This window comes from Chaetodon trifascialis, chromosome 5, assembly GCF_039877785.1.
Source record: "Chaetodon trifascialis isolate fChaTrf1 chromosome 5, fChaTrf1.hap1, whole genome shotgun sequence".
In the NCBI taxonomy this organism is placed as follows: domain Eukaryota; kingdom Metazoa; phylum Chordata; class Actinopteri; order Chaetodontiformes; family Chaetodontidae; genus Chaetodon; species Chaetodon trifascialis.
Genome location: NC_092060.1, coordinates 31068515 through 31095582, shown reverse-complemented (window position 1 = coordinate 31095582; position 27068 = coordinate 31068515). Strand labels below are relative to the sequence as shown.

The following is a 27068-nucleotide window of genomic DNA, read 5'->3' as shown; positions in this document are numbered from 1 at the left end:
TGTCCGAGGTGAGGACAGAGTGTGTCTCGAGGACAGACAGAGTGCGTCTACCTGTGCGAGGTGAGGACAGGGTGTGTCTCGAGGACAGACAGAGTGCGTCTACCTTTGCGAGGTTAGGACAGAGTGTGTCTCGAGGACAGACAGAGTGCGTCTACCTGTGCGAGGTGAGGACAGGGTGTGTCTCGAGGACAGACAGAGTGCGTCTACCTTTGCGAGGTGAGGACAGAGTGTGTCTACCTGTGCGAGGTGAGGACAGAGTGTGTCTACCTGTGTGAGGTGAGGACAGTGTGTCTACCTGTGCGAGGTGAGGACAGAGTGTGTCTCGAGGACAGACAGAGTGCGTCTACCTGTGTGAGGACAGACAGAGTGCGTCTACCTTTGCGAGGTGAGGACAGAGTGTGTCTACCTGTGTGAGGTGAGGACAGAGTGTGTCTCGAGGACAGACAGAGTGCGTCTACCTGTGCGAGGACAGACAGAGTGTGTCTACCTGTGCAAGGTGAGGACAGAGTGTGTCTCGAGGACAGACAGAGTGCGTCTACCTGTGCGAGGACAGACAGAGTGTGTCTACCTGTGCAAGGTGAGGACAGAGTGTGTCTCGAGGACAGACAGAGTGCGTCTACCTGTGCGAGGTGAGGACACAGTGAGTCTCGAGGACAGACAGAGTGCGTCTACCTGTGTGAGGTGAGGACAGAGTGCGTCTACCTTTGCGAGGTGAGGACAGAGTGTGTCTCGAGGACAGACAGAGTACGTCTACCTTTGCGAGGTGAGGACAGAGTGTGTCTACCTGTGTGAGGTGAGGACAGAGTGCGTCTACCTTTGCGAGGTGAGGACAGAGTGTGTCTCGAGGACAGACAGAGTGCGTCTACCTTTGCGAGGTGAGGACAGAGTGTGTCTCGAGGACAGACAGAGTGCGTCTACCTTTGCGAGGTGAGGACAGAGTGTGTCTCGAGGACAGACAGAGTGCGTCTACCTGTGCGAGGTGAGGACAGAGTGAGTCTCGAGGACAGACAGAGTGCGTCTACCTGTGTGAGGTGAGGACAGAGTGCGTCTACCTTTGCGAGGTGAGGACAGAGTGTGTCTCGAGGACAGACAGAGTGCGTCTACCTTTGCGAGGTGAGGACAGAGTGTGTCTCGAGGACAGACAGAGTGCGTCTACCTTTGCGAGGTGAGGACAGAGTGTGTCTCGAGGACAGACAGAGTGCGTCTACCTGTGCGAGGTGAGGACAGAGTGAGTCTCGAGGACAGACAGAGTGCGTCTACCTGTGTGAGGTGAGGACAGAGTGCGTCTACCTTTGCGAGGTGAGGACAGAGTGTGTCTCGAGGACAGACAGAGTGCGTCTACCTTTGCAAGGTGAGGACAGAGTGTGTCTCGAGGACAGACAGAGTGCGTCTACCTGTGCGAGGTGAGGACGACGGAGCGTCCCTCCTTGATGACGCTGTGGATGCAGTTCCAGAGCGCCCGGCGGGCTTTGGGGTCCATGCCGGTTGTGGGCTCGTCCTGTAACGAGGAGGACAGCCAGGTTGAGGTTGGCCCACAGGTGGAGCAGGAAGCAGAGGGAGAAGGTGAGGAGGAGGGGGAGGAGGGGCATCGCTCTCTCTTCTTCTCTGTTTGCTCGTTCTAACCTCGTCCGTCTTTCTTCTTCTGCTCTCAGTAAACAGCTGCAACTCCTTTTAATCCTCCGTTACACAAGCAGTCAGCACTCAGCTGCTCTCTGATAGGCCCATCGGGCTCTGATGCTGTTGTGTAACGCCGCTCTGCTGCGCGGTTCAAACTTTAACTGTTTAATCTTCATCTCTGACTCACTGCTGAGCTGCACCGCTAACTGCTGGTTTCTGTTTGTGATGATGCTGACTGAGATAAGGGATGAGATTCAACAGATCCTGGTGTGGAGCAGGCGAAGCTCCACAGAATAAATCTCCATGGTAACTCATCCCATAACACATCCCACTTTCTGCTGTCCTGCTTTTGTGCAGCCTGATCAGGGATCAGCTGAGCCAGGATCACCAACATATCCCAGTTTAATCCCTTATCCCAGTTTTGTGCAGCAGGCCCAGGTGAGCATCTGTAGCAGCAACACGCAGCACAAACAGTGGACCAATGAGCAAGCTCCATTCTCCATGTGTGTGTGTTTCCATTTGTGTGTGTGTGTGTGTGTGTTACCAGGAAGACGACAGGTGGAGCACCAATCAGAGCCATGGCTGTGGACAGCTTCCTCATGTTTCCTCCACTGTAACTTCCTGCTGCTTTGTCAGCGTACTTCACCAAACCCAACTTCCTGACCGCCCACTCTGCCACCTGTCAATCAAACACATCATCATCATCATCATCATCATCATCTTTGTTGTCAGCAGCAGCATTACTGTATCCTTCTGAGTTGTTTTCTTCCTCTTTTTGTAACCTCTGTGTGACCCCTGTGTGACCTCTTTATGTGACCTCTGAGTGACCCCTGTGTGACCTCTGCAGTGTGTAGTTGTGCACTAAGCGTGTGTGTGTGTGTGTTTGCGGTTGACGCTCACGTCGCACACTTCGTCCTCGGGGATGCCTCTCAGGATGGCGTACAGCTCCAGGTGTTCTCTTCCTGTCAGCAGCTCATTGATGGAGTCGAACTGAGGACAGTAACCCATGTTCTGATGGACCTCATCGATCTCCCTCAGGATACTGCACACACACACACACACACACACACACACACACACACACACACACAGTTCAGGGGGGGTCAAACAGTTTCTGGGGAGTCCTCATTGACATGGCCTCATCACCTGGTGTTACTGATGGACGGCGTTCGCCGCAGGCCGAAGTCTGACGAAAGCATTAAAGAAACACAGAAGTGTTCAAATACGGACCTGCGGGGGCCCCGAGCCGCAGGCTGAGAACCTCATGTGGCTTTGAGATTAACTGATGGAGCAACACTGTATTCTTTCATTAATGAGCTTAAGGACAAACAAAGCACAGCCTGTAGAACGTCTCTAATCTGATCCAACGGTCCACCTTTACGTAGGACTCATTTTACAAACTGAGGACAAACGTCTGAGGACAAACGTCTGAGGACAAACGTCTGAGGACAAACGTCATCCTGATCTCAGCAGCTCTGAAACAACCTGAAGAAGAAGGCCGCAGCGGTCTGCTGCATGACCTTTGACCTCACCTCTTCCCGGCCAGGAAGGCCTCCCCGCTGGTCACCAGCGTGTCTCCCGTCAGCATCTTAAAGGTGGTGGTCTTCCCGGCCCCGTTCACCCCGAGCAGCCCGAAGCACTGAGCACACACACACACACACACACACACACACACACACACACACCAGGGTCAGGTGTGACGCTCCATTAGCTAAATGGTTATTAACGAGTGGACGAGCGCGGCGACTCACCTCTCCAGGTGGGATCCCGACACACAGCCGATCCACCGCCGGCTTCTGCTTCCTCTTAAACACCTGAGGGCCACATTCCATTCAGTTCACTCATCAAGTCAAACAGGTGAGATGATAATGTCCTGTGTGTGTGTGCATGTGTGTGTGTGTGTGTGTGTGTGTGTGTGTGTGTGTGTGTGTGTGTGTGTGTGTGTGTGTACCTTGGTGAGCTGTCGGAGCTCCAGAATGTCTCCGTGTCCGAGGCCATGGACGATCCTCTGTCTCTCCCGGGCCACATCCTCGTCCTCCTCGCCCAGAGGTCCCAGTTTAGTGAGTTTACTGACTGACCTGTCGAGAGACACACACACACACACACACACACACACACACACACACACACACACACACACACACACACACACACACACACTAAGCTCATATACATGTCACAGTGTGTACCTGTAGCTGTGTACCTGTAGCTGTGTACCTGTCGCAGTGTGTACCTGTAGCTGTGTACCTGTAGCTGTGTACCTGTCGCAGTGTGTACCTGTAGCAGTGTGTACCTGTCGCAGTGTGTACCTGTAGCTGTGTACCTGTAGCTGTGTACCTGTCGCAGTGTGTACCTGTCGCAGTGTGTACCTGTAGCTGTGTACCTGTAGCAGTGTGTACCTGTCGCAGTGTGTACCTGTAGCAGTGTGTACCTGTCGCAGTGTGTACCTGTCGCAGTGTGTACCTGTAGCTGTGTACCTGTCGCAGTGTGTACCTGTCGCAGTGTGTACCTGTAGCTGTGTACCTGTAGCAGTGTGTACCTGTCGCAGTGTGTACCTGTAGCAGTGTGTACCTGTCGCAGTGTGTACCTGTCGCAGTGTGTACCTGTAGCTGTGTACCTGTCGCAGTGTGTACCTGTAGCTGTGTACCTGTCGCAGTGTGTACCTGTTGCAGTGTGTACCTGTAGCTGTGTACCTGTCGCAGTGTGTACCTGTAGCTGTGTACCTGTCGCAGTGTGTACCTGTCGCAGTGTGTACCTGTTGCAGTGTGTACCTGTAGCTGTGTACCTGTCGCAGTGTGTACCTGTAGCTGTGTACCTGTCGCAGTGTGTACCTGCAGTTTGTACATTGTTGTAAATTCTGAACAGCATGAGCTTCATAAGTTTTCTCTGCGTAGAGGAAGACTTTTATTTTGAAGGGTTTGACATGTTAGTTTCCTCACCTGTTCCTTCAAACAGGTGAGTCATTTTCACTCACAGGTCTGCTAATGAAAGTCTGTCGAGGCGTGTGTGTGTGTGTGTGTGTGTGTGTGTGTGTGTGTGTGTGTGTGTGTGTGTGTGTGTGTGTGTGTGTGTGTGCGTGCGTGTACCTGGGTTTGATGAAGAATCTGTACTGGATGAGGAGTGTGATGATGAAGAAGACCACTCCCTCCACAGCCATCGCAAACAGGTTCTTTCCCACCATGTCCCACTCCAGAGGGGAGCGGAACCTGTTCTCACCTGAAACAACAGCCAATCAGAAGTGAGCAGCACAGCAGGAAGTCCCAGGAACTTAGCAAAATAAAATGTAATAAAACATCATCTGGTGGATGTTTGTGGGATCCAAGCTTCTGATGTGCTGTCACAGTGTGTGTGTGTGTGTGTGTGTGTGTGTGTGTGTGTGTGTGTGTGTGTGTGTGTGTGTGTGTGTGTTACCAAATCTTTCGAGGGCGTCGGCCATCGCCTGGTTCTTCACCATGTCAATGAGTCCACGGCCGAGACAGAAGTGAGGGAAGATCAGGAGGACGTTCTTCAGGATGTCGTTGATTCCTCCGATTTCCTGGAAACAGCGAGTTAAAACGCACATTTACTTTAAGTCTGAGCTTCAGATTAAAGCTGCTGTCGGTCTCGGCGTGGACTCACGTTGTTTCCGAAAAGCTCCATGACGAAGGTGGAGATGCTGCCGTTGATGCCGATTAGGATGTTGACGCTGGTGAGGACGACGTACGCCGTGCTGGGGATCTTAAAGAAGAAGGAGGCCGGGTACATCAGAGGAGTGATGGACCAGCTGAGAGCAGGAGACACGAGGACAAGGTTAGCTCAGTGGACGGACACCGGGGACACAACAGAGCTGAGCGTTACTGAGCAGTCTTTCATGGTACAGTGTAGTCTAACGCAGTACAGAGCAGTACTGTGTAGTACAGGCAGTACTGTGTAGTACAGGCAGTACTGTGTATCTGACCCGTAGAGCAGCAGCAGCAGGGCGAGCACCGGCAGGTTGGTGGAGGACACGTAGGCTTTTTGTTGGAAACAGACGAAGATGAGGATGACCAGCGTGGCCGGGACAACGTAGTTACACTGTGGAGAGACACGAACAACGGCATCAACGACTGAAGACACTCTGACACACACTCTGACATACACACACTCTGACACACACTCTGACATACACACACTCTGACATACACACACTCTGACATACACACACTCTGACACACACTCTGACACACACTCTGACATACACACACTCTGACATACACACACTCTGACACACACTCTGACAGATACACACACTCTGACACACACTCTGACATACACACACTCTGACACACACTCTGACATACACACACTCTGACAGATACACACACTCTGACACACACTCTGACATACACACACTCTGACACACACTCTGACATACACACACTCTGACACACACTCTGACATACACACACTCTGACACACACTCTGACAGATACACACACTCTGACACACACTCTGACAGATACACACACTCTGACAGATACACACTCTGACACACACTCTGACATACACACTCTGACACACACTCTGACAGATACACACACTCTGACACACACTCTGACATACACACACTCTGACACACACTCTGACAGATACACACACTCTGACAGATACACACACTCTGACACACACTCTGACAGATACACACTCTGACGCACACTCTGACATACACACACTCTGACAGATACACACTCTGACACACACTCTGACATACACACACTCTGACACACACTCTGACATACACACACTCTGACAGATACACACACTCTGACACACACTCTGACATACACACACTCTGACACACACTCTGACATACACACACTCTGACACACACTCTGACAGATACACACACTCTGACACACACTCTGACAGATACACACACTCTGACAGATACACACACTCTGACACACACTCTGACATACACACACTCTGACACACACTCTGACATACACACACTCTGACACACACTCTGACACACACTCTGACATACACACACTCTGACACACACTCTGACATACACACACTCTGACACACACTCTGACAGATACACACTCTGACACACACTCTGACATACACACACTCTGACACACACTCTGACAGATACACACTCTGACACACACTCTGACATACACACACTCTGACACACACTCTGACATACACACACTCTGACACACACTCTGACAGATACACACACTCTGACACACACTCTGACATACACACACTCTGACATACACACACTCTGACACACACTCTGACAGATACACACACTCTGACACACACTCTGACATACACACACTCTGACAGATACACACACTCTGACACACACTCTGACATACACACACTCTGACAGATACACACACTCTGACACACACTCTGACATACACACACTCTGACACACACTCTGACATACACACACTCTGACACACACTCTGACATACACACACTCTGACACACACTCTGACAGATACACACACTCTGACACACACTCTGACAGATACACACACTCTGACAGATACACACACTCTGACACACACTCTGACATACACACACTCTGACACACACTCTGACATACACACACTCTGACACACACTCTGACACACACTCTGACATACACACACTCTGACACACACTCTGACATACACACACTCTGACACACACTCTGACAGATACACACTCTGACACACACTCTGACATACACACACTCTGACACACACTCTGACATACACACACTCTGACACACACTCTGACAGATACACACACTCTGACACACACTCTGACATACACACACTCTGACATACACACACTCTGACACACACTCTGACAGATACACACACTCTGACACACACTCTGACATACACACACTCTGACAGATACACACACTCTGACATACACACACTCTGACACACACTCTGACAGATACACACACTCTGACACACACTCTGACAGATACACACACTCTGACACACACTCTGACACACACTCTGACATACACACACTCTGACACACACTCTGACACACACTCTGACATACACACACTCTGACACACACTCTGACATACACACACTCTGACACACACTCTGACAGATACACACACTCTGACACACACTCTGACAGATACACACACTCTGACACACACTCTGACAGATACACACTCTGACACACACTCTGACATACACACACTCTGACACACACTCTGACATACACACACTCTGACAGATACACACACTCTGACACACACTCTGACAGATACACACTCTGACACACACTCTGACATACACACACTCTGACACACACTCTGACATACACACACTCTGACAGATACACACACTCTGACACACACTCTGACATACACACACTCTGACATACACACACTCTGACAGATACACACTCTGACACACACTCTGACAGATACACACTCTGACACACACTCTGACAGATACACACACTCTGACACACACTCTGACATACACACACTCTGACATACACACACTCTGACATACACACACTCTGACACACACTCTGACATACACACACTCTGACATACACACACTCTGACACACACTCTGACATACACACACTCTGACACACACTCTGACATACACACACTCTGACACACACTCTGACAGATACACACACTCTGACACACACTCTGACAGATACACACACTCTGACACACACTCTGACATACACACACTCTGACACACACTCTGACATACACACACTCTGACATACACACACTCTGACAGATACACACACTCTGACACACACTCTGACACACACTCTGACATACACACACTCTGACACACACTCTGACATACACACACTCTGACAGATACACACACTCTGACACACACTCTGACATACACAGACTCTGACACACACTCTGACATACACACACTCTGACAGATACACACACTCTGACACACACTCTGACATACACACACTCTGACACACACTCTGACATACACACACTCTGACACACACTCTGACATACACACACTCTGACACACACACTCTGATAGATACACACACTCTGACACACACTCTGACAGATACACACACTCTGACAGATACACACACTCTGACACACACTCTGACATACACACACTCTGACACACACTCTGACACACACTCTGACATACACACACTCTGACACACACTCTGACATACACACACTCTGACAGATACACACTCTGACACACACTCTGACATACACACTCTGACACACACTCTGACAGATACACACACTCTGACACACACTCTGACAGATACACACACTCTGACACACACTCTGACATACACACACTCTGACACACACTCTGACAGATACACACACTCTGACAGATACACACTCTGACACACACTCTGACATACACACACTCTGACATACACACACTCTGACACACACTCTGACATACACACACTCTGACACACACTCTGACAGATACACACACTCTGACACACACTCTGACAGATACACACACTCTGACACACACTCTGACATACACACACTCTGACACACACTCTGATAGATACACACACTCTGATAGATACACACTCTGATAGATACACACACTCTGACACACACTCTGATAGATACACACACTCTGATAGATACACACACTCTGACAGATACACACACTCTGACACACACTCTGACATACACACACTCTGACACACACTCTGACAGATACACACTCTGACACACACACACTCTGATAGATACACACTCTGATAGATACACACACTCTGACACACACACTCTGATAGATACACACACTCTGACAGATACACACACTCTGACATACACACACTCTGACACACACACTCTGACAGATACACACACTCTGACACACACACTCTGATAGATACACACACTCTGACAGATACACACACTCTGACACACACACTCTGATAGATACACACACTCTGACAGATACACACACTCTGACACACACACTCTGACAGATACACACACTCTGATAGATACACACACACTGACACACACACTCTGATAGATACACACACTCTGACAGATACACACACTCTGACATACACACACTCTGACACACACTCTGACATACACACACTCTGACACACACTCTGACAGATACACACTCTGACACACACACTCTGATAGATACACACTCTGATAGATACACACACTCTGACACACACACTCTGATAGATACACACACTCTGACACACACACTCTGATAGATACACACACTCTGACACACACACTCTGATAGATACACACACTCTGACACACACACTCTGACAGATACACACACTCTGATAGATACACACACTCTGATAGATACACACACTCTGACACACACACTCTGATAGATACACACACTCTGATAGATACACACACTCTGACACACACACTCTGATAGATACACACACTCTGACACACACACTCTGATAGATACACACACTCTGACACACACACTCTGACAGATACACACACTCTGATAGATACACACACTCTGATAGATACACACACTCTGATAGATACACACTCTGATAGATACACACACTCTGACACACACACTCTGATAGATACACACACTCTGACACACACACTCTGATAGATACACACACTCTGACAGATACACACACTCTGACAGATACACACACTCTGACACACACACTCTGATAGATACACACACTCTGACAGATACACACACTCTGACACACACACTCTGACAGATACACACACTCTGACACACACACTCTGACAGATACACACACTCTGACACACACACTCTGATAGATACACACACTCTGATAGATACACACACTCTGATAGATACACACACTCTGACAGATACACACACTCTGACACACACACTCTGATAGATACACACACTCTGACAGATACACACACTCTGACACACACACTCTGACAGATACACACACTCTGACACACACACTCTGATAGATACACACACTCTGACACACACACTCTGATAGATACACACACTCTGACAGATACACACACTCTGACACACACACTCTGATAGATACACACACTCTGACAGATACACACACTCTGACACACACACTCTGACAGATACACACACTCTGATAGATACACACACACTGACACACACACTCTGACACACACACTCTGACAGATACACACACTCTGACACACACACTCTGATAGATACACACACTCTGACACACACACTCTGATAGATACACACACTGATAGATACACACACTCTGACACACACTCTGATAGATACACACACTCTGATAGATACACACACTCTGACACACACACTCTGATAGATACACACACTCTGACACACACACTCTGATAGATACACACACTCTGACACACACACTCTGATAGATACACACACTCTGATAGATACACACACTCTGACACACACATTTTGATAGATACACACACTCTGACACACACACTCTGATAGATACACACACTCTGACACACACACTCTGATAGATACACACACTCTGATGAGTGTGCAGTGAGGGTGCGTTTGGTTTGCGTCTCACCATGTCCCAGATGAAGTTGGCCACCCAGTAGAGCAGCGGCTGCACGCCGCTGATGAAATGCATGTGTTTGGTTTTACTGACTCGCTCCTGGATGAGGAAGACCACAAAGCTGGCTGGGACGAAGGACATGGCGAAGATCACACAGATGGACACCAAGACATCCACAGAGGTCGTCACCCTGGAGACAGAGAGAAGACAAGTTACATACGCAAGTCTGCTGACATACAGAATAATGAACTCCAGTGACAGAAAGTCCACTATCATATGTGTGGGGACACCTGGTGACGGTAGTTCAGGTGAGGTGTCCCAGTGTGTCTCCTGTCAGGTGTGTTTCCGTCAAGTGTGTTTCCTGTCAGATGTACATCCTGTCAGGCGTACGTTTCCCGTCAGGTGTACCTCCTGTCAGATGTACATCCCGTCAGGTGTACCTCCTGTCAGGTGTACGTCCCGTCAGGTGACCTCCCGTCAGGCGTACGTCCCGTCAGGCGTACGTCCCGTCAGGCGTACGTCCCATCAGGTGTACCTCCTGTCAGGTGACCTCCCGTCAGGTGTACGCCCTGTCAGACGTACGTACCGTCAGGTGACCTCCCGTCAGGTGTACGCCCTGTCAGGCGTACGTCCCGTCAGGTGACCTCCCGTCAGGCGTACGTCCCGTCAGGCGTACATCCCGTCAGGTGACCTCCCGTCAGGCGTACGCCCTGTCAGGCGTACGTCCCGTCAGGTGACCTCCCGTCAGGCGTACGTCCTGTCAGGCGTACGTCCCGTCAGGTGTACGTCCCATCAGGTGTACCTCCTGTCAGGTGACCTCCCGTCAGGTGTACGCCCTGTCAGGCGTACGTCCCGTCAGGTGACCTCCCGTCAGGTGTACGTCCTGTCAGGCGTACGTCCTGTCAGGTGACCTCCTGTCAGATGTACGTCCCCTCAAGTGTATGTCCTGTCAGGTGTGTGTACTCACAGTGCGACCTGTGACAGCTGCTCCTTGGTCAAGTTCAGAGGATGGTTGAAGGCACTGATGCCGTACTTGCTGGGGTCTCTACCTTCAGGCAGGTTTGCTCTCAGGATGCCGTTATTCATCACGTTGATGAACGCTCCGATACTGTGCCAGCCTTTGTTATTGAACCAGATCTGAGGGGAGTTTAACATCTGTTACCATCCGTCAATCACTCAACTTTCATCCTGTGTATAAAGAATTCTTTATAATCTGCTCAGACAATCGGACTTCCTCATTAAGTATCAAAGTTCATTCTTGACCTTAAAAGACACCGAGCAGAGATTTTATTTTCTGAACACCTGAGCTCTTTCTGAGCGTGTTCAGTAGCACACCTGCAGAGTTTCACCTGACACATAAACTTTTCTTTGACTACCCAACTATCCCTTTTCAGGGGTTGCGGGGGGGCTGGAGCCTATCCCAGCTGTCAACGGGCGAGAGGTGGGGTACACCCCAGGTCGCCAGCCAATCGCAGGGCAACCTTTTCTTTGAGCAGACAAACTTTAAAAACTTAAAGAAAACTTTAAATTTTAATAAAAAAAACTTTGATTCATTTCATACATTTTCATTCATTCAATAAAAAGTGAAGGTGGACATAGCTGTGGACACTCGTCTGAAAAGATTTAGACTGAGAACAGTTTCTCACCTTGACATTGTTCTTTGTGTCCAAACCGTTGATGAAACCAGACAAACTGTCGAGGAATCGATCTGCAGCAGCTCCCTGAAACCAACGTTAAACCAACAGTTAAACCAATGTTAAACCAATGTTAAACCAATGTTAAACCAACGTTAAACCAACAGTTAAACCAACAGTTAAACCAACGTTAAACCAATGTTAAACCAACGTTAAACCAACAGTTAAACCAACAGTTAAACCAACGTTAAACCAATGTTAAACCAATGTTAAACCAATGTTAAACCAATGTTAAACCAACGTTAAACCAACAGTTAAACCAACAGTTAAACCAATGTTAAACCAACAGTTAAACCAATGTTAAACCAACGTTAAACCAACAGTGAAACCAACAGTTAAACCAATGTTAAACCAACGTTAAACCAACAGTTAAACCAACGTTAAACCAACGTTAAACCAACAGTTAAACCAACAGTTAAACCAACTGTTAAACCAATGTTAAACCAATGTTAAACCAACAGTTAAACCAACAGTTAAACCAACAGTTAAACCAATGTTAAACCAACAGGTAAACCAACTGTTAAACCAACAGTTAAACCAACAGTTAAACCAACTGTTAAACCAATGTTAAACCAATGTTAAACCAACAGTTAAACCAACAGTTAAACCAACAGTTAAACCAACTGTTAAACCAATGTTAAACCAATGTTAAACCTGGTCATGCTGGGCGGTATGACCAAAAATGTATATCACGGTATTTTTCAGAATTATAATGGTTTCACGGTATATGACAGTATTCTTTTTTCTTTCATCTGGAAGACACATGTTTTAACGCAGGTATATCCAGGCTTTCATCTGGGCAGAGTACCGTTATCTCGTACAAGCATACAGAGAAACTCTTTTTCAGCCTTTTTTTCTGCTTGCTGTTGTTCTTATGTCTCATAAAGGACGAAATGCAAATAAAACAGTTGGATAGCTCAGTGACCAATTGGTCTGTTTTGATGATCGACACCTCTATTGACCAGTCAGAGTCAAGAGATTCGAGGGGCAGCGCCCACATTCACCATAGAAACACCAATGACGATCCAGAAGGAAGTAAGCCCAGAGATAGGTTATGGCATGAAGAGCGCTCCCTCCGCTCTAGAAACCCCCTCCTCTTTATGGAAACAAGCAGGACCTTCGTGATTGATCTCAAACTAACGCAGAGTCACAGGAGGAGACATTAGCAGCGTGTTTTCGGGCTGAATGTAACTTCTGACCTCAAAAGAGCAAAGGTAAGACGTACTGTATGCTTTAGCAAAGGTTTTTTCTGCTACTCTTTGGCTGCTAGCTCGCACAGTGAGGAGGCAGACATCTTCATCATCATCACTCTCTGCTTTCATATCATACCAGGCTTGTGTGGTTTGCATGAAGTAGTGAAATCAGCAGACGCTCTAGAGTGGACACACGCTATTTTCGTCTTTTTGTTACATGTGCATGTAATTTATTTCTGTATGAATTATGTTTGGTTTGGGTGGCGGTGCTTGGTAAAGGCTTTTAACTGAGATTCTCCCCGTCATTCTGATATGCTACACATTAGGATTGGTGCTTCCTAGCGTGAGCATTGACCATCTGAACTGGAGCAAAGTGCTCATGCTGCCGATCCGACGACGACTTCAGCCTGACAAAAAAAGAAACAGACCCGGCTCCTCTTTTCAGCACAACTTCTTCTGTGTCATCATGTTCTAGTTCTGCAGCTTCGATTTCAGAACATTCAGCGTCTGTCCCATCCATCTTCACGATAACGTAACACCAGAGCACTACAGTTTGCCCTCACCACGCCATGCACCATGCCTGTTCAGAAGCGCAACATTGAAAACGGTCCCGTCTGAAACTGTCACGCGCCGCAGCGTTCCAGACGTTGTGTAATCACAGACAGCAGTGTGGCCGTATATTAAAAATTCATATCATAAGAAAAATATGCACAGGTATTCGGTGTGAACCGGTATACCGCCCAGTCCTAGTTAAACCAACCAACACCCACATCTTTTGTCACAAGCAGGTAGCTCGTTTGATTGGCCGCTGAAGGCTCTGACTCAAACGCAGAGATGAAGGTTTGTGACTGAATGAATTCTTGTGAACGTCCCTCACTGACCTTCTGTAACTCAAAGATCTTTCGCACTCGTTCGATCGCGTCGTCGATCTCGTTTGCCGGTGGGAGGACCTGAGTGCTCCTGGCACCCAATGAGAAACCTCCGTACCTGCAGAGAGAAAAACAAGATCCAAAGAGTGAAAAGGCTGAAAAGACGACGGACTGAATTTATGAGTTTCAAAATAAAAGCAAAAAGATTAAAAAGACTGACCTGAATTCATTCACCCACACTTTGTTCTTCAGACTGAAACAGACAGAAAGTTTAAATCACTGAGACCACGTCCTCCTGTGTACCTGCGATATTCCTGTGTATTTGTACTGCTCACCTCTTGCCGATGATCTGAGCGTACGTTTTCACCAGGTAGTCGGAGATGTTTCTTCCCGTCAGGTTCTGCAGACTGTCGGTGGCGCTCAGCTTCATCTGAACAACAACAGAAGCATTTTCACCAGCGGAGCAGAAAACTGAAGCAAAGATGACGAGACAAAGTCATCAAGGAATCATATATTATTATATTATGATTCCTCTTTCAGGCTTTGAGATCCAGCTTCATAAACAGGATTTTACAAATACTGAAGAAAACACCCCCAGTGAAGACCCTTCCCCTAAACTCACCCCCAAGACACATGAAAAGATTTTATTAAGCTTTCTTATTTTATGAATGACTCTAAAGTCTTCTTCATGATACAGATATTATGTGTTTGAAAGAGCTCAGAAGGACAGAACCCTGCTGACTTCAGGTTCAGGTCTGTGTCAGGTGGTCTGACCTCAGGTGGGGGCAGTCCCCCGGCTCCTGGAGGACAGTCCGGTAGCATCTTCTTCTTGCCGTCGCAGCTGCAGAAACAGGCTGGAGACGGATTGTCCATTGTCCAGTTCGTGGAACTGAAGAGCTGGCGGACACTCTCGGGGACATCAGGGGTGTCCCAGTCCTCATCGCCCATCGTACAGGGGGCCTCACTGAGGGAGGTAATCAATAAGAACACCTGATTAGATTAGATTAGATTCAACTTTACTGTCATAGTCAGAGTGCAAATAGTCATAATATCCATAATATAAATACATGCAAGTAGTGCAAGTGGCATGAGGTATTAACAGCATGAGGTGTGAACAGCATGAGGTGTGAACAGCATGAGGTGTGAACAGAATGAGGTGTGAACAGCATGAGGTGTGAACAGCATGAGGTGTGAACAGAATGAGGTGTGAACAGCATGAGGTGTGAACAGCATGAGGTGTGAACAGAATGAGGTGTGAACAGCATGAGGTGTGAACAGCATGAGGTGTGAACAGAATGAGGTGTGAACAGCATGAGGTGTGAACAGAATGAGGTGTGAACAGCATGAGGTGTGAACAGCATGAGGTGTGAACAGAATGAGGTGTGAACAGCATGAGGTGTGAACAGCATGAGGTGTGAACAGAATGAGGTGTGAACAGCATGAGGTGTGAACAGCATGAGGTGTGAACAGAATGAGGTGTGAACAGCATGAGGTGTGTAGGTATGAGGTGTGAACAGCATGAGGTGTGAACAGCATGAGGTGTGAACAGAATGAGGTGTGAACAGAATGAGGTGTGAACAGCATGAGGTGTGAACAGCATGAGGTGTGAACAGCATGAGGTGTGAACAGTATGAGGTGTGAACAGCATGAGGTGTGAACAGCATGAGGTGTGAACAGCATGAGGTGTGAACAGTATGAGGTGTGAACAGCATGAGGTGTGAACAGCATGAGGTGTGAACAGCATGAGGTACGTTTACGCACCGAATGATGAACAGATGAATGAAATACTGTATTAATTTCATTACTGAGCAGTGATTCCCAAACTGAGTTCAGACCTTCCAAGTAGTCACTGTATGAATGTGATCATTTGCAATATGACAAGCAAGAAAAAACAAACCAAATGCATTCTGGGACTGTTTTCAGACTTCAAACTCTTCAGGCCTCTAAAACTGATTCAAAGGAATCGATGTGAGAAACAATAACTATTCAATCATGTACTAAATCTGCTCAGTCATTTCTTAAAGCTACGTTTTCTTACGGGATGGGATGTCCGTCCATGCAGCGAGTCCCGAGGCCTGGAGGGTCCAGCAGAGCGTGCAATAACTTCTGCATGCTGGCTTCTCCGGGAGCATCATCACTAACACACAAACAAACTCATCAGTGTGTGCGTGACAGGCAGATTTTCTATTGATCATCATCAAGTCATCAGACATGTAGAGTACGAGGTGGGAGGTCCGACTTCAGGCTGCAGCAGGAACTAATCAACGATTCAGTGATTAAAGACAAAAACAAGGACAGTGACACTGGATGACAGCATCACATCATATCTATGATAATATGTTGTATCTGGCACGGTTCAGTGCAGTGGGGGACAGTTAGGGTTAGGGGTTGGGGATCAGGGGTTGGGGGTTAGGCTTATACAGTTCAGTGTGGAACTGTTTACAACAGTCTGGGACAGTTTAGTGCACCATGGGACAACTGGAGACAATTCAGGACAGTTGTGTACCTGATGAAGGTGACCTGGTCCTCATAAATCCAGGGCTGCAGTTCCAGACTGGGATATTTTCCAAATGGGGGGACGATGAGACTGAAGACCAGAGCGATGCACACAAACACAGCAGGAAGGACAATCTGCAAAACAAACATTTCACTTTTGAGACGAAAAACAGAAACGAACAAACATCACAGGCGATCACAGAAGTTTGAAAGATTACGTACTGTGAATATTTTCTGTCATCTAAACCTACAAAGACGAGCAGACGCCATCATACCTGAGCGAAGAAGCCTTTCCTGGACCGTCGAGCATACAGAAACCGTTTCCACATCAGAGCCACAAACTGCTGCCTCTTCAGACTCCAACCGCTCACCTGATACGATCCTTTACCGTCAGTACAGTTCAGCCAGTCCGTCTCCCTGCACTCTGAGAGGTCACATGGTGCAACACAGGTCACATGACACAAGTCGCACGATACACCATCAAAACTTACTGATATGGATTAACTATGCTAATGCTAGCACCAGTATGCTAGCCTTCACCCAGTCAACCTGCAGCCAGTCCACTCTGTGAACTGGCAGCCGGCGGGCCACACCAGTCCTGACGGTGATCATCGCTTAGCCTTTTTAGCTCAGAGCATTTTCTCGAGTTATCGTTGTCCACGTTTTTGAGGAGTGTGTTCACACTGTGGATTTACTATCAGCTCCTGAACCACACACACAGAACGTGTCTCTTTTCTCGGGGACACAGTAACTGTCCAATCACAAGAGATGTGACGTTAATTGATGATTAATCTTATTGCCAGTTGATTCCTGACCTCTGACCTTAAAGTGATGTGAGCGACCTCATTTGACCTCAACACACACTCACTGCACTGAAGAGCTCCATCAGTGACAGGATGCTACATCTAAAGTGTGTGAAGGAGCGTCGCAGGTCATTCCTTCCTGCAGCCGTCAGACTGCACAACAGAAACTGCTCAGAGTAATCGGTACAATAATCTGTACGATAATCTGTATAATAATCTGTGCAATTCCCCCGGAACATAACCGTCTGCAAATACTGTTTACAATTTTTTAGGATGACGTTTTTTCTTTCTATCCCACCTTTTTGTGTATACTTGTTGTCTTTACCATTCTATCCACTTTATTGGTGCTGCTGTGAAATAGGAATTGCCCCAAATGGAGGAATATTGAATTGAATTGAATTGAAACAACAGAATATTGATGGAGGCGCGTTTGTGTGTTCGTGTTTGACTTCACGAGGACGTGATCGGACTGTACCCGGGTCTCCGTCAGACTCGTTGCAGTCGTTGTTGTCGTCCTCCGTTAAAGGTCTCAGGCAGCTCTGATGGTCTCCTCCTCCGAAGGCGTGAGTCCTCCTCCGCCTCTGAACAGGAAGTGTTCCATCTGAACGCACACATGAATCCACGTGATGTTTAACGAGTTTATGTTTAAAGTGTTGACTGCTTTCAGCGTTCTGACTCTTATTTTGGAATGACATCACAGTCTGAGGTCATTTCTCACCTGAGGGCACTTCAGTGTCGACTCCATTATCTTCAGCCACTTTCAGGAAAATCTACACAAGCAAAAAATGTTCAGAATCATTTCCTTGAAATGCTGATAATATATGTGTTTCTGTTGAAAAGTATACTAAAAATATTCATAAAAAAAACGTAAAATCATCTTTATTCTTTGTGGAACAGTGAGCTGAGCATCACTTCACTTCAACTGAGCCGGCTGGATGTTACTGATAATCAATCACTGATGACTCATGATGAAAAACAGAATATTTTACTTGATCAATCATAAAGTGATCAACAGTACACTCTCAAATAAAATCTGGTTCAAATAGGATTAACGTCTGACACACGAGCACAGACCCAGAAAGCTGCCAGACGACCTTTGGCTCTTTCAAAGCTTCCGTGTCGTGGAAATGTTTGGTGTGTTGATTGATAACGATCAGCGGACGGACAACCTGATCAGAATGTTTGCTGACAGCTGGAGGACGAACTCAATCACATGAAACATCAGACTGACAGATACCACGTCACCTCCTCCAGCGTGGTGTCGGACACTCCGTAGCTGGAGATGCCGAGGTCAGGCAGCTTGCGGTCCAGGTCTTTGAAGAGCTCCACGAAGGCCCCGTCCTTGGCGGCGCTATACGGCAGGACGTAGGTCAGCTCGTGTCTGAGGTCCTCCACCAGGCGGGCGGCGGGGACGTGACACCAGATCAGACCCGAGACCAGAGACACATCTGGGGGGACGAAGGGGACATCACAGATGGACGCCGCCGGGCCATTCTCTGAGGACAAAGACAAGAGACACAGATGAGATCCACCCAAAGGTGAACCAATCAAACGTTCTGCAGGGACAGAGAGCTCACCGATGGCGGCAGCCTCACTTTCATGTTCGCTGCCGAGTCCTGCGTCACTGCTGCTGACCGAGGCGCACTCCCCCTCCTGAAAGAGCCACAACGCAGGGATTTCAAGTACTGTTACTGCATGCGGTACTGCAGGAAAATACTACAGAGAGAGAATGGTACTGCAGGAAAGTACTACACTGTACTACAGACTCAGTTTTCACACTGACTTCACTGTCACTGCTATCGAGGACAGAAACCAAACTTTAATCAGGTTACAGCCTGTCAGGACAAAGACCAGCGCCGTCTCTCACTGTCCAGCGTTCACTGAGGCAGTGCTGAGAGCTGAAGCTATGCTAGCTGAGACCTTCTTGGTGAAGGACACGGTGCTGGAGGAGTTCCTGCAGGAGCTGAGCGACGGCTCCGGTTCTTTCTTCACCAGCGTCAGGTAATAACCCGTCCCCAGCTGGTTTTTCAGGTACAAAGACGAGCCCACGCAGCACAGCTTTCCATGGGAGATAATGGCGATTCGGTCACCCAAGATGTCCGCCTCGTCCATGTGGTGTGTGGACAAGATAATGGTTCGACCTGAAAGGAGAAAAGAAATTCAATCTGAGTCTCACAAAAAAGTGAAAATAACCAAACTTAATATCAGCGATTAGACCGACCAATCAGGACAACTCACCCTGTCGATACTTCAGCAGCAGATCCCAGATCCCTCTGCGGGCATAGGGGTCAACGCCGGCCGTGGGCTCATCCAGGATCACGACCTTTGACCCCCCGACAAAGGCTAGAGCCACAGACAGTTTCCTCTGCATGCCGCCGGACAGCGCGCTGGTCCTGGAGCTGCGTTTGTGCGGTAGCCCGGTGTCCTGCAGGATCTGCTCGATCTCACCTTTCACCTGCTGCTCTGACAGACCTTTGAGCCGGCCGTAGAACCAGATGTGTTCCTCCACCGTCAGCCTGCAGGGGGCGCCGCAGCACATTAACAAGGTTACATGATGAACTGGGTGAAGACATTTGCAGTGGAAACCTGTTAAAGCTGAAGAAGTGACCTTTCACCCCATAGTGAGGCCAAACACGGGACTCACATGCTGAAGAGGACGTTGTGCTGTGGACAGACTCCCAGACTCTGTCTGATGGCACTCAGCTCAGTCCGGATGTCTTTGCCCAGGATGTAGGCAGTACCAGAGGTCGGAGGGAACAGACCAGTTAGGATGGACCTGCAGGGGAGTCGAGAGGTGATTATTGAAATAAGGATACTGGAAATGAGTAATAATAATACAAATACATTTTATTTGGAAGCGCCTTTCAAAACACTCAAGGACACTTTACAGAGTGGGCAAAATGAGTCTGTAAACTGGATCTGAGTCCATGTCCTTAAACTGGATCTGAGTCCATGTCTGTAAACTGGATCTGAGTCCATGTCCTTAAACTGGATCTGAGTCTGTAAACTGGATCTGAGTCCATGTCTGTAAACTGGATCTGAGTCCATGTCCTTAAACTGGATCTGAGTCTGTAAACTGGATCTGAGTCCATGTCCTTAAACTGGATCTGAGTCTGTAAACTGGATCTGAGTCCATGTCTGTAAACTGGATCTGAGTCTGTAAACTGGATCTGAGTCCATGTCTGTAAACTGGATCTGAGTCTGTAAACTGGATCTGAGTCCATGTCTGTAAACTGGATCTGAGTCTGTAAACTGGATCTGAGATCATGTCTGTAAACTGGATCTGAGTCCATGTCCTTAAACTGGATCTGAGTCTGTAAACTGGATCTGAGTCTGTAAACTGGATCTGAGTCCATGTCTGTAAACTGGATCTGAGTCCATGTCCTTAAACTGGATCTGAGTCTGTAAACTGGATCTGAGTCCATGTCCTTAAACTGGATCTGAGTCTGTAAACTGGATCTGAGTCTGTAAACTGGATCTGAGTCCATGTCTGTAAACTGGATCTGAGTCCATGTCCTTAAACTGGATCTGAGTCTGTAAACTGGATCTGAGTCCATGTCCTTAAACTGGATCTGAGTCTGTAAACTGGATCTGAGTCTGTAAACTGGATCTGAGTCTGTAAACTGGATCTGGGTCCATGTCAGTAAACTAGATCTGAGTCTGTAAACTGGATCTGAGTCTGTAAACTGGACCTGAGTCTGTAAACTGGATCTGAATCCATGTCTGTAAACTGGTTGACGCTGTCCTTCACGGTCATGATGATGTTTGTCTGGCTCCACTGTCTTTGTTTCTGTACTGTCTCTTTTGTCTGGATTTGCACTGTTAGCTGTAAGTTCATGTCTGGATATCTGTATCTTCACCCGTGTCAGGGTTAGGGGTGTCTGTACTGGCTGATGTGGTCCTTGACTCACATGGTGGTGGTTTTTCCGGCCCCATTGTGTCCAAGGAAGGAGGTGATTTGTCCCTCGTAGAAGCCGAGCGTCAGTCCGTCAACTGCCAGCTTCTTTCCGTGACGATAAACCTTGACCAGGTTCTCGATGTAGACTCCGGGCTCCAGGTGAGCCGGCTCCTCCTCGATACAAACAGCTGGAAAAACAGCGCAGACACACTTCACCGCTCTGTTCAGGAAGTCTCCTTCAGATTAAAAGTCTAATAGGTTACATTGATCATAGGATGATAAACTAGATTTTTCCCTTTGCACTTGCACCTGCACCTGATTTTTTCGTTTCTGTGAGCGCAGCCACGCGGCGGCGTTACGGCCCACCTTGTGGTTACTCTGCGTTACAGCAATCTCACCTCCTGCGTTTCCTTTCTGGCTCAGAGGGACTTTGTTGGACTTTCCATCTTTCTCTCCAAACCAGTAGGACTTGGTGAAGGGGAAATACCAGGGTCGAGGGATCCCATACTGACCTGAGTCGCACAGGAAGTAAATCTTAATAAACTCTGAATACATTTAGAACATTTCAACAGGAAAACACGATTTTCTTCTTCTTCTTCTTCTTCTGTGCAAAATGTGTTTCACATTTCCACAATGTGCATCACCATCTACTGACCATAGTCTGAGTTTAACAAGAGATTCAAAGCAAAGTTCAGAAGACGGAAGAGAAGAATCAACGTTATCATGGCTGTCATAAACGTGGAGCTGATGAAGAGTTTAAACTTTAAACTACAGCTCTGAAAGCAGATCCTCCTCTCACCTGGAAACACGGCCTCAATGTACCAGGTGAGGACTCCGTACAGGAAGGAGTCGAAGTACATGATGGTGATGGCAGTGCGGAGGCTGAAGTCGTCCTCCTCCAGAGGACTCGACACCAGGTTCTTCCACTGGATACCGACGCCCTGCTCCTCAAACAGAGCGAAGTACTCGCAGCCGAACCCGAACGCCACAGGAGACAGGAGGCTCTGCGGGGGAGGAGGACACCTGACTTACTCCGTCCAATAACAACACAGCATCCTAACAACACGCTTGTCAAAGTCTGGCGGTCTTACAGCAAAGACTTTGGCTCCGAAGCCGATGTAGTCCTGCCAGGCGACGCAGAGCACGTAGGGCAGGTAGAGCGTGAAGTAGATGATTCCTCCGCAGGCGGCGGCCAGGTTGGCACGGGCGAACGCCGTGCTGAGGAGGAAACACTGCATGATGGTCACCACGGCAAACGAGCCCAGGAAGAGGAAGACCACACCGGGGTCGCTGTAGGGCAGCAGGTTCCCCTTCTGTTCAGGACACGAGTTCAGAACAGCGTCAGTCATGTCAGCAGAAGCTCCTTTACCTCCCCGACGGGCATTTGGTGTGTTTTCGGTCTTTAGGAAGAATAAACGTACTAACAGACTTTCTGAATCATCGCTACGAACATTCAAAGATTGACTTTATCGTCACTTCAAAGAAAAGCTTAAGTTCTTCAGACCAACTCATTATTGATTCATTGTTGCAGCGAATCCCCCAAATATGGTGTATTAAATAAAATGTATATTAAAAAATGCTTTTAAGATGGTCCTTTATTGTTCCCCGAGGGGAAAGTTGGGTTTAATTAAGGTTTGCTGTGTCCCCTATTGTCACCTTGAGCAGCAGAACCAGCAGTCCGGCGCTGATCAGCAGAGGAATCAGGCTGCTGATGAACCAGCTGAACCAGAGGATGCCGTTGTTCAGTCCCATAATCCTCATGGTCTCCTTCAGCCTGGCCTCCTTCTCGTAGACCACACTCTTCAGGATGATTGCCACAGAGTACATCCAGGCCAGAGTCATGAAGAGAGGCATGGAGCGGCTCATCACCCTCAGGAAACTGAGACAGAGGACACGAGACAAAGGTCACGAGCGGTGAGACTCTGTGGCTCAAACCGGAGCAGCTGGATGGCCGCCGGCGCTCTTACATGTCATCTACGTAGCAGGGATACGGCATCTGCTGGATGTACACGCCCGTCTTCTCCTTGGTGCCCGTCATCGCTCTGATGATGCCTTGCTCAATAACGTCCTGCAGGTACGAGAACCCACCCCAGATGTACCGCATGTCCTCGAACGGGTCGGCGCGAGGACCCGGGTCCCAGTACCTGAAGACCAGGAGAGACAGACAGACAGAAAATAAAGCGCCGTTGGTTTGATGACGAGCTGCTGGAGGTTAAAGTGCTTCAGCTCATCTCTAACAGGACGATAAGGAAATCTTTGCGCTCGCCTCAGCCTAACTTTACACTTCCTGTCTCGACATTAGATTCACATGTGGATGTGAAACGGAGCATTTGGGAAATGACATCATTTGACATCATCACCTTAATTCGTGCATGGCCTTCGTTCCTTTGTGTCATGAGCACATTGGCTTGAACCAACAATGGCGGTCTGTTTCCATCTGAGCATGGCCGTGTGCCCGGAACAAACAGGCGTCAAATAACGAGAATCATGAACTGCTACTCTTTGTGTTTTTAAGTTTCTGCCGTCAAAGAAGAATAAGCTGAGTCTGCACACATTACTGACGTGGACTTTAGCGACACCTACTGGCCAGCGGCCTTTTTTCTGGATTGTTTTTGTGTTCCACACTGCACAGAGATATTCTGTGGGCAGGATTCGCTTTTTTAAACGGACGGGGGAAAGTATCAGTTGTGTAGACCAGAATCGATGAACTTTAGCGGTGATGCTGGGTGGATTTAGGTACCAGGTGCTAGCTGTGTCTTCATTTTAGCATACAGACATGAAGAGTGGACTCAGTATGAACCTCTCAGACGTTCCTTTAACTCTAGAACTGAGTGCTCTTTGTGGTGTGGACCTGATGTTTGTCCTGAAATGGTCCCACAGTGACTGCATACAAACACATTTCACTATCAGCTGTTGATTTTATTGGTGTGTGTGTGTGTGTGTGTGTGTGTGTGTGTGTGTGTGTGTGTGTGTGTGTCCTTACGCGTCTTTGATCTTATTGGTCCGCTCCACATTGTCGATGTCCATGCGGATCTTGTAGTTGAGTTTGGGCGGCAGCTCGGTTGCGTTGGGCTCGATGTCTGGGAAGACAATCCCCGCCCAGAACTTCCTGTCCTCCAGCAGCACCATGGACTGGTTGACCAGTCGCTCCTCGCTTGAGACCGGCTCCAGTTTGTCCAGGTTCACACACTGTCACGCACACATGGACAGAGGTCTGGTCACCTGCTCACTGGCAGTGATAATTCAGCGCTGATACTGATCTTCACCTTCCACCCAAACGGTAAATGTTACTGCAGGGCAGCTGCATGTGAAGGTAATCTGAAGGACCTGAAGACTGACCCTGATCCAACATCCAAACCTAAACTTAATCTCAACACTAAAACATGTTGGGATCACCTCTGCGGTCCCCACAACAGCAGCGAGGTGTCCTCTTAAGGTTTACCCAGATATCGTGCTTAAAGGATTGTGTTTTAGCTGTAGGTGTGTCGGCTGGGCGGTCTGCGGCCTTCACCACTGACCTCCATGAAGCGGGAGATACTCAGGATGGCCTGGTCGGTCTCGTTGAACACCTCCCTCCAGGTGATGGCGCTGCCCGGCGGCCGCAGGTCCTCCGCCTGCTTGGACAGGAAGTTGGAGATGTCGGCAACGGTCCAGTCGGTGTCGGCCAGCTGAGCATGGAAGAAGCTGGCAGTGACGTTGTTCTTCAGCAGGGTCTGAATTGTCAGATGGGATTTGATTTTATTGATCGACTGAAGACGAATCAGTTCGCAGCAGATCTAAAATAACGTGATTACTCCTCACTGAAATGACCGAATGTTTGACAGGCGACCACTGATCAATCTAATCCATTATTGTGAACAGGATGCCAAACTATGATCTGAGGGGAACTATAACCCCTGAACTGTGACTGAAGGTGGAACAAAGACCCTTCTTCCTTTTCATGTGCTGAGGTTTATGTGTGTGTGGTCTTAAGGTGTTGTTTTTGTGTGGACCACCGTGAGGCATCCAAACACTGCGTGAAGGCTAAAGAGTAAAGAACACAGCATCAGGAGTGAGGCTAGACAATAAAGAGGGAAGCAAAAAGAATAAAGAAGAGAAATAATCAAAAAAACGAAGAATGAAAAAGGAACAAATTATGAAAAATAATGAAGAGAACAGGTGAGGTGGTGGGCGGAGCCTGTTTACCCTGATCATGTCCATCTGCTCGCTGTTCTCCATGAAGTTCCAGACCTTGGGTCTCATCTCTTCCCACATCCCACCCAGGTCCCTGAACACACCGAGCTCCTGGAAGGTCCGGTTCACCTGAACACACCACAAACATCCTCAGTCCTGTTCTTAATAAATCCAGGTGAGACACACAGGAAGTGACGTCATACCTCGTGAATGACCTTCTGGGTGGCGGGGGTGTGAGGAGTGTACAGAATCTTCCCCATCAGCAGAGGCTTCAGAGCCTGCCAGATCATCCTGGACATCGGGTTTGAGTCCATGTCCCTCACCAGACTGTTACAGTATGGAGCTGGAAGCAAAGACAAGGGCGGAGACACGTGCAAAGACAAGCACAAAGACACACACACAGAGGTTAGTCTTGATTGGTTTGTTTTTCCTCTTGATCTTATTTCAGATTTGTTTTCTCAATTTGGTCGACGACTCTAAACACTACAATACCCATGAGCCTCGGCTGCTGTTACGGAAAAGACAACAGTCAGAGGTGGGAACGTTTAAATCCGTTGCCATGGTTACAGTGTCCACGGGCAAAAATAAACCCGACGTTTTATGATTCTTTCAAACTAAAAGAAACTTCACTTCCTGTCCTGCTGAACGGTGCTGATGAGCGACCGGCAGCTTAACGTCACCTGTCCATCACACCTGAAACGATCAGCAGCGGGTTTACGCATCTCAGACGGTTCGAAGCTGTTTCACGGTACATTTCCATGACTAACATGACCAAAGATGTACGA

The 27068-nt window shown here is 48.1% G+C and overlaps 1 protein-coding gene across 2 annotated transcripts in view; it reads right to left on the bottom strand.

The window, feature by feature from the left end:
• The window catches only part of abca1b (ATP-binding cassette, sub-family A (ABC1), member 1B), a 48127-nt gene that overhangs the window by 2406 nt on the left and 18653 nt on the right, over positions 1-27068 (bottom strand). The window contains exons 10-46 of one of the 2 annotated variants that reach the window (XM_070962774.1): positions 26487-26626; positions 26296-26412; positions 25629-25823; positions 25094-25299; positions 24078-24254; positions 23767-23989; positions 23202-23423; positions 22910-23114; positions 22509-22622; positions 22124-22298; positions 20857-20988; positions 20451-20728; positions 20133-20353; positions 19790-19865; positions 19458-19708; positions 18931-18982; positions 18688-18813; positions 17685-17833; positions 17420-17544; positions 16952-17050; positions 15688-15877; positions 15249-15343; positions 15134-15166; positions 14926-15031; positions 12804-12878; positions 12125-12294; positions 11170-11347; positions 5555-5670; positions 5236-5380; positions 5029-5152; positions 4704-4833; positions 3569-3695; positions 3369-3431; positions 3150-3256; positions 2518-2659; positions 2162-2296; positions 1395-1498 (exon numbers count right to left, since the gene is read on the bottom strand). In XM_070962774.1, coding sequence (XP_070818875.1) covers positions 1395-1498; positions 2162-2296; positions 2518-2659; positions 3150-3256; positions 3369-3431; positions 3569-3695; positions 4704-4833; positions 5029-5152; positions 5236-5380; positions 5555-5670; positions 11170-11347; positions 12125-12294; positions 12804-12878; positions 14926-15031; positions 15134-15166; positions 15249-15343; positions 15688-15877; positions 16952-17050; positions 17420-17544; positions 17685-17833; positions 18688-18813; positions 18931-18982; positions 19458-19708; positions 19790-19865; positions 20133-20353; positions 20451-20728; positions 20857-20988; positions 22124-22298; positions 22509-22622; positions 22910-23114; positions 23202-23423; positions 23767-23989; positions 24078-24254; positions 25094-25299; positions 25629-25823; positions 26296-26412; positions 26487-26626 — 5323 coding nt within the window. The remainder of the gene's footprint in view (positions 1-1394; positions 1499-2161; positions 2297-2517; positions 2660-3149; positions 3257-3368; positions 3432-3568; positions 3696-4703; positions 4834-5028; positions 5153-5235; positions 5381-5554; positions 5671-11169; positions 11348-12124; positions 12295-12803; positions 12879-14925; positions 15032-15133; positions 15167-15248; positions 15344-15687; positions 15878-16951; positions 17051-17419; positions 17545-17684; positions 17834-18687; positions 18814-18930; positions 18983-19457; positions 19709-19789; positions 19866-20132; positions 20354-20450; positions 20729-20856; positions 20989-22123; positions 22299-22508; positions 22623-22909; positions 23115-23201; positions 23424-23766; positions 23990-24077; positions 24255-25093; positions 25300-25628; positions 25824-26295; positions 26413-26486; positions 26627-27068) is intronic. The other variant, XM_070962775.1, reaches the window with a different exon arrangement.